The sequence below is a fragment of the Peromyscus maniculatus genome, chromosome 2 (assembly GCF_049852395.1).
Source record: "Peromyscus maniculatus bairdii isolate BWxNUB_F1_BW_parent chromosome 2, HU_Pman_BW_mat_3.1, whole genome shotgun sequence".
In the NCBI taxonomy this organism is placed as follows: Eukaryota; Metazoa; Chordata; class Mammalia; order Rodentia; family Cricetidae; genus Peromyscus; species Peromyscus maniculatus.
The window spans coordinates 1,771,246-1,779,754 of NC_134853.1; the positions used below are offsets into that span (position 1 = coordinate 1,771,246).

Genomic DNA, 8,509 nt, shown 5'->3' on the forward strand with positions numbered 1-8,509 from the left:
CCCACCCTGCCTGCACTGGTGTTGGCTAAAAGACCTGTCCCCTGGATCTCTGATATCCCAAACCCATTTCGGTTAAACTGTGCAGAGCAGAGCGGGGGTTTGGGGAGGGAGGCGTCGTCCTACGCTCTCGATCACTGGGGAGGGAGGGAAGTTACATCTGGGTTAGGGGATCGAGTCCTGCTTGGTGTCCCGACCTCATTCTCCGTAGAAGATAGCTCTGGTTTGGACTTTCTGTTCAATTTTGCAACTTGCCCGTTGCTTCAGGAGCCGAGGCCTTTCCTCTAATAACTCTGGCAGGATCCAAGTTTAAGATTGCTAGAGTTCCCGCCGCCCGAGGACATTGAGAGAGCTGCTGACGTCACCCTCCGCTGGGCCGGAAACCCAGCGGCCTGATTTTACCCCAAGGGAAAGGAAGTTGAGGCAGTGACTTGGGATTGGTGATGATTAAACCAGGTAACAAGACGTAGGGCAGATGTGTTTTCATTGCCTTGTAAGATAAATGCAGTGTTAAGTGCCTGACAACTTCCCAGAAGCAATCAGCAAAAGTTTACGAGTGCATAAACCTGGAAGACCATTCCCCGAAGGTGGTTATAAGGCCCGCATTTAAAGCTTCCATAAATTCTCTGGCCATTTCCCCAGCACAAGTTTCCAGCGACTATTAAACAGCCACCTCCTTCTGGGAGCCTGGGGGGATTTTCTCCGATCGCAGAAGAGGCGGGTGGCTACTACCTAGGGGAATAAAGTTGAGCAAAACTTTGCTGTAGAATTTATGGTGTTGGAGGGCGTAGGAGGTGGGACTAGGGAAATGATATTATATATACCTTCAGGTAATGAGTTATCGGGTACCTATGAAAAGAACCAGGATTTGCTGAGGTCTTGCTATGAGTCCCGTGGCATCTATGCCACCGTCGGTCTGTTTTGTTTTGTTTTTTTTTAAGTTTTTTTTTTTTTTCTATTGCCCTGTCCCTCCTGGATGTCACCCTGAAAGACACTAAGTTAGTGCTCCTCTCAAACTGGCACTTGCTACATCCTATACCTTTTAAACACTTTCTTGTGATCTCCCCCACCCCTCAAGGAATCCAGGCATCCTGAGGAAAGTTAAGGGAACACAAGAAAAACACACTGGAGAATGAAATCAGACTTTAGGGAAGACTTTTAGCCACTCTGCCCTGAACCACCATGGCGCTAGCCTCCATCCTTTTATTAGCAGCCTGGTATCAGCCTATCACCAGCCAAGCACGACCTACCTGTGTTTATGGAGACCCTTCCTTTATAATCCCTATGAAAACAAAGCTGCTAATTGACAAACAATAACACTAGCATGTCTTTAGCTTCCTGAAGGGACAGGTTAACAGCTGCTGGGAACAGAAGAGTGAAAGAGGCGGCGGCGAGGGAGAGCCCCAAGAGAGGCACCGCCCAGCACCAAAGCGACTTTGGTCTATAGCTATACACGTGGGCAGGCTCCAACTTTGTGCTCACCGCCAGGCCAAGACCCCAGGCAATGGAGCTTCAGGCAGTCAGCCTGCTGGTTCTCGATGTTTGAGTTCCAATATAATTGCTGAAGAAGCACCAGTAACAGACGACCTGGTAGTGCCTCTCTCTCTCTCTTAGAGGTTGTATCTCAGGCAGTCATTCTGGAAAAGCAGAGCTAGGCTCCTTTCCATCCTTCCCAGGTGACAATGCGGGCATTTCGATGTCGTCCTCAAGCCTCCTGTATGAAATAAGGTGCCCAACTGTTCTGATATTACCATTCAAAAACAGGTTCTGTGGTGAACCTCATTTGTGAATCTATTACAGAGATTAATAGATTATTTCTCCCTTTTCAACTAATTCTCAGTGGGGAAATTTAACCATATGGTAAGGAGAGAATTAGAATTTCATCACATTAGAGCGAAATATAATGAAAAGAGTCCAACACCTGGGGCCAACTCCGAAAGCCACAATTAAAAGGTTTTTAATGAAACCAGAAAAAACCCAAACTACACAGTCTTTAGTAATTCTGCCCCACGAGAGAGACTTACTGGAGATGTTGGGGAATATTGTTTTTACTTATGTTCTAAGGATGAAAACTAGCCGCAAATACCATGTGCTTTGAGAGACTGAACTCAGAAGCGCGAGGACCGCGTGTATGGTCCCCATGCGGAGAGCACTTGTTTTCATAATTCTGCCCTGAACTAACCCTCTAGGAACAGCCCAGATGGATCCAGATGTCCCCAAAGGGCTTCGGAGCAGCGGCGGTTACGTTTGCGGCTAAATAATTATGCACGAATGCCCCCACTTGGTGTGTGAGAGGATTGGACTCTCTGTTCACTCTTGCGAAGCAACTGGATTTAAATCTTGAGGAAAGTTTGAGACTAGTTTCTTTCTGCCCGTGAAGCTGTGCGCTTCCGTCGCCACCGCCTCAGCACTGTGTGGGGAAGGTTGAAAAAGCCCTCCCCGCAACCCACCCCTTCGACTTTTAAATCAAACGGGCTATGTGAGCAACTTGATCATCATTTTAGTGCTTTACTTTTAATTTTTCGCCTCTGTGTAGGAAATGGGCGGTGGAGGGGTGTGGGGAAAAGTCGTGGTGGGGAGGAAATCTGGGTTCGCTCTTGCTTCGCTCACATTCTAGCTGAAAATCTAGAATAAATTCGGAGCAAGCCATCAGGGACATCATTCCCCCACCCCCCAACCCCCAGGTCCCATCTCTAAATGCAGACATGCTATGAACAGGGTGGAATGTAATTCTCTCCTCAGAGGGTAACTGAGCAAGCTGAGACAGTAGTGGCGAGTGAAGGGTAGTGGGGGTGGGGCGCCGTGGGGGCGGGTGGGGGTGTCTGCTTTCCACCGAACTCCCAGCCTTTGCCGCCGATCTACAATTTGCTGAAGGAGCAAAGAACATCCTCGGCTCTAAGTAGGGCTTTTAGTGTGCTCATTGATGAGTGAAAGTCGCCACACATGTCAAGCTAAAGGCAGTTGTTGGGTTACTAACAGGACCCAGCGCCTTGCAAACATATGCGCTAAGCTGTGTATACAGATGGCAGGCAGAATAATGGAGCAGGCGCCTTTTATAAAGCTCTGGCTGCTGCCTGTCTTCAGACCTGGGAAATGAAACTATTCAGACTCACGGCCAGATAGCGCCTGCGATTGTTTGTTACCGTTTTAATCCTATTAATTAAAACGTTAACCTGATTGGGTAGAAAGCGCTGTCCCAACAGGCGAGTCTTCTTCATAATAACCTACTCAGAGATAATGATGTAAAAGACTCCCCCGTCTGTGGCGGCGGCTGGTTGATGGGTCCGGAAATCTCTTGAAGGTGAATCCAAGCAAGATAAACGGTGCGGAGAGGAGGCGCGGGGCTGGACTCAGAGCGGCGGCGGCGGCGGCAGCTCCACTCCCTCCGCGACAACCCTCCCACCATGAGGGGCCGCGGCCCATGGTGAGCCCCAGCAGCCAGCACCGTCGGCTGGAGACGAAGAAGAAGAAGAAGAGGAGGCGGCGAGCGCGGGGGAAGGCGAAAAAGAAAAAGAAAGAAGGGGACAGGGCTGCGGGCAGCGCGGGGACCGACGCGCGCAGCAGCTCCGGAGCCCGGCTGGCGCGCGTCTGTGCGGCCGCCTGACTCCCGAGTCCAGGCGGTGGCCGTGCCGGGCTGCAGGGCGGGCCATGGCGATGGAGCGCGGGCTGCACCTCGGCGCGGCGGCCGCGAGCGAAGACGACCTCTTCCTGCACAAGAGCCTGGGCGCCTCCACCGCCAAGCGCCTGGAGGCAGCTTTCCGCTCCACGCCCCCGGGCATGGACCTGTCCCTAGCACCGCCGCCTCGTGAACGCCCGGCGTCCTCGTCCTCGTCACCTCTAGGCTGCTTCGAGCCGGCTGACCCCGAAGGGGCCGGGCTGCTGCTGCCGCCGCCCGGAGGAGGCGGCACGGGCGGCGGCGGCGGCGGCGGCGGCGGGAGTGTCCCTGGGCTCCTCATGGGCTCAGCGGGCGTGGGGGGCGACCCGAGCCTGAGTAGCCTACCGGCGGGGGCTGCCCTGTGCCTCAAGTACGGCGAGAGCGCTGGCCGCGGCTCGGTGGCCGAGAGCAGCGGCGGAGAGCAGAGCCCCGACGACGACAGCGACGGCCGCTGCGAGCTGGTGCTGCGAGCCGGGGGCGCCGACCCGCGGGCATCCCCGGGAGCGGGGGGCGGCGGAGGCGCCAAGGTGGTGGAGGGCTGCTCCAACGCCCACCTGCACGGCAGCGCGGGCCTCCCCCCGGGGGGCCCTACGGGCGGCGGCGGCGGCAGCGGCGGCAGCGGTGGCGGTGGCGGCAGCAGCAAGAAATCCAAAGAGCAGAAGGCGCTGCGCCTCAACATCAACGCCCGCGAGCGCCGGAGGATGCACGACCTGAACGATGCTCTGGACGAGCTGCGCGCGGTCATCCCTTACGCGCACAGCCCCTCGGTGCGGAAGCTCTCCAAGATCGCCACGCTGCTCCTCGCCAAGAACTACATCCTCATGCAGGCGCAGGCCCTGGAGGAGATGCGGCGCCTAGTCGCCTACCTCAACCAAGGCCAAGCCATCTCAGCCGCCTCCCTGCCCAGCTCAGCGGCCGCTGCGGCGGCGGCCGCTGCCCTGCACCCCGCGCTTGGCGCTTACGAGCAGGCAGCCGGTTACCCGTTCAGCGCTGGGCTACCCCCGGCTGCTTCCTGCCCTGAGAAGTGTGCCCTATTCAACAGCGTCTCGTCCAGTCTCTGCAAACAGTGCACGGAGAAGCCTTAAACATTCCCTCCCTCGAAAGCCTCGAGACCGACCCCAAAGCTAGAGGAAAGCGAGAAGATGCTCCCCACCCCTTTTATTTTGGTCCTCTCCTAGTTGCGAAACATTTGCAGGGCAAACAAAGCAGAGGCAGGAACTGAGAAGTATCAGAGACAAACTGGACTTTCAGCCTTGGCATGCCCTGAATCTCGGTCTTTGGGGTGGGGAGGAGGGAGGGAAGAGGGAGGTTGAGTTGGGATGGAGTGTGGATGTCTTTTTTTCCCTCAGAAAAGTGGCAACTTCAGTGACAACCCAGACTTCGAGGAAGCAGTCTTCTTTGAAGGTGAAAAATAAGTTGAAAAGTAGTGCTTGTTTATTGGACGTGAAAAGTATTGAATGGCAAAATACTAATCCTACTAAGAGTTGCTAATTTGGCTAGTGCTGAAAGGCAGAGGACTCCCGGGTTGAAAGGCATGGGGACAGAATATTCATTCAGACAAATCAGAAAGGGCACTCGAAAATAAATTTTGATTCTGAGCCAGGAGAAAAACTTGAAATGCAGACTTAAGTGGAGGGAAAAGCAGAGAGAGACACATTGCTATGAACGACTTGTATTTTTTATTGTCTCTGAACTTAAAAAAAAAAACGTGAAAATGTTCAAAGTTTTGGGGAGAGTGATATAAAAAGCAGGTTGTGGCTGAAAGAATTGCTTTTAAAATATTTATGTGCACCTTGTTACTTTTTACTCTGCAATGATGTATTAACAATTCATGGTATTTATTTGTTATTCTTCAATGATCCACATCAACAGTATTTATTATGTGTTAAGGTCTTGGGTCTTATGTGAAGATATTTTTTATTGCTTCCAAAATTCTGTTTTATATATTAACTTACACTGTGTGCCAAGTGTTTAAAGTTTTATTTGCCAACAAGTTTGAAGAGAAATATTGATGTATCTGAGCTGCTTAGGTTTTGGAAAGGTCACCTGGATATTTTCAGTTGCATCATCCCTGTATTTAAATTGAGCTTTAATAAATTGCTTCAGTCCAAAAATTACAGGAAAGGTGTTTCTTAATTGATGAATGAATTGATTTGTTTTTCAAAAGGGGACCTATTTGCATTCCAAAAGGAAAAAAACATCACAGCAATAGATCTTGTAAGTAAGAACATGCTAGGCAAATATATTTTCCAGGTTGTGCTGTGCATTTTAAAGGGTCTAATTTAATTGCTTTTAATATAGATGTACATATATAAGTTATTTTAACTGTGAAGACTTATTACGTTAAAAGACTGCTTTGATTTGCTTATGGTGTGAAATCATTTGTTATTTTTCTAAAAAATATAAAAATTTAAAAGAAATGAAATAAAGCTAAGGAAGAGCAAGAAGCTGTTTACCCAAAGTGAGCTTTCAGTTTTAGTTTGCATGGCTATCTGCCTGCCTTTCATCCTATGAAAATCCAGAAAAACCTCTTAAGAAATGGAGTCTTGCTGTTTTCCACTCCTTACAGATAATACAAATTCAGTTTGTCAGGTTGGGTGATGATTTCAGAGCTGTGATGGATCTGTTGGTGGGTTTTGGATGTGTAAAGAATGAAATATATATATATTAAATAGGTCAATCAGACTATGACAGCTATGTACGACCATTTGTATGTGTATCTATGTCAGAAAGAATCTTTATTAAAATATTTTGATCAAACATTTTATTATGCTGTGCTTTGTAGGAGACACCATCTCTCGCCTGTGTTATTCTTGCCTGAAAAGTGACAGAAAAGGAAAGGTGTTTCCAAAAGTTTGGTCAGTGCTGTACAATTATGAGTAGCCCTAAATCACATGTTTACTAAAAGGACAACAGCTGGGATCCCATGGAAGCAGAGGTGAGAGGGGTCAGTGATGGGAATCAGAATAGGCCCAGAACTCCTGATACTGGCAGGAACTTACCAAGCCAGGCTCTCCCTAAAGTTTGTCCCACCTGTACGGTATCTAGGCCATGTTAGGACCTGCCAAAGTGGGTAAACTTTCTTAAAGGCATTTTAATCAAAAGTTCTGCCTCCACATGCTTGAAGACCAAGGGAAAAGATGGATTTGGATTCTCTGAACACCAGCTTCATTGTGGCTTCATTCTACTTTTCTGTGACAAGAGTCAACTTGATTGAATTACCTAAGTGTAAGTAATGGCCATAGAGACTCCTGGAGTTTATTCTGTTGCTTGTTAATGAGATGTTGGTGTTTGAATAGCATTAGGCATGGAATCTACTAAGGCATGATGTGTTTGCTTGTATTCAGACCTTTGCTCTTGAACGTGGAAGTTATAATTCGTAGCGTGGTAGACATCATAGAGATAGTGGTGCTGGTGTGGAGGTATGAAGGAACAGAGCTTCCACTGAACCTTGTGTGTGTGTGTGTGTGTGTGTGTGTGTGTGTGGGTGTGTGTGTGTGTGTGTGTTGGGGGGGTGTTCTGTGCAGCCTCAGCTCATAAAGATATCCCTAAATGCCATCAAACTTAGTGGGGGGTGGTAAGGAAGGATGATTTCTGCTCCACTTGCCATCAAAGAAGATTAATCAGAACCTGTAACTTTTCCGGCAACATAAGAGCAAAAGGCCTTGAAACTGAAGCCTTCCCAGTCAGAGAATGGGGGTAGAGGAGGAAGGGACCAGGGTAGCCCCCAGGCAGGAGATGACCGTCTCTCAGCATTTACCAGACAAAGCCTGGGTGCGTCTAATTATGATTATTAAAACAATTTCCATGACGATGTCTAATATTATGTTAATTTGAAAACAACTGTGTATGAAAACTGTCGACTATAATACCTAAATTCATTTAATGAAACACATCGTTAAGGCAATTAAACCTCCTGGATGTGATTAAGAAACATAATTACGACACTGTTCTGCACCATAATTGGGTGTCTTTAATCAAGGGGTAAAGTGATCAGCAACACAGCCATTAGTTTGTATTGTTCTGGCCCTGCTGTCCATCATTCTGATTAGGAATTAGCCACAGCCACCACTAGTGAGGTTTTTTTCCCTTTTGCATATTAACATTGTAGGGGACACATTTGCTGCAAGATTTACTGCTTAATATTTTGCATTATTAAGAAGGCCTCCTTGAAATACTTCCCCTACAACCTTTGCACTGTTCAACCATTATCAGAAATGGGTCAGAATAACAAATCTTGAACTTCAGGAAACAGAAATCTGGTTCTCCCCTCACCCTCTAACCACCCAGGCTCTGTGCTCAGTTCAGAAGAGAACTCAAATGCAAGGGGGAAGGCACTGGAGAAGGATGTTGACAAAGAATGTCAAACAGGTGTAACTTAAATGCATCAGGGACAATGATATTCATTTTTCACACTAATATTTTCAGACATGTCAACCTTCTCTCCAGACTTGGGAGCTGTTCAGCAAGTGCTTTTAGGGAACCCAGGACATCTAAAAGACAAAGAAGCTTCAGATTGACTTAGGTGTCCCTCTCTGCCTCAACTCCACCCTCTCTGTAGTTTCTCCAGCATCTGCTCTGGTTAAGAAGAAAGGATGGCTAGAGAAATTGTCTACCTCCCCACACCCCCACCCCAGGCCACTTTTCTTCTTAGCCCTATTTTCTACCTGCTCTGGAGAATTAGCCCATTCACTGCTGCACCATAGTGTCTGTCCCGGTGGGACACATGTACCAGAACTGAAGACTCGGCACCAGGGCCTTCAGAGTGCACTTGTCCAGGTGTCCTAGAAGTGTGGGCATGTGCCAGCCAATAGTGGCTCATCCAAGAGCTTGGTGGGGCATCCACCAGACCTTAGG

The 8,509-nt window shown here is 48.8% G+C and overlaps 1 protein-coding gene across 1 annotated transcript; it reads left to right on the forward strand.

Annotated features, from left to right (window-relative positions):
* The first annotated feature begins 2,174 nt into the window (after positions 1–2,174).
* On the forward strand, positions 2,175–6,412 carry Bhlhe22 (basic helix-loop-helix family member e22). Its single transcript, XM_015993516.3, has one exon. It carries the CDS (start codon positions 3,646–3,648, stop codon positions 4,735–4,737), a length of 1,092 nt encoding a protein of 363 aa, XP_015849002.3. The 5' UTR covers positions 2,175–3,645; the 3' UTR covers positions 4,738–6,412.
* The last annotated feature ends 2,097 nt before the right edge of the window (positions 6,413–8,509 follow it).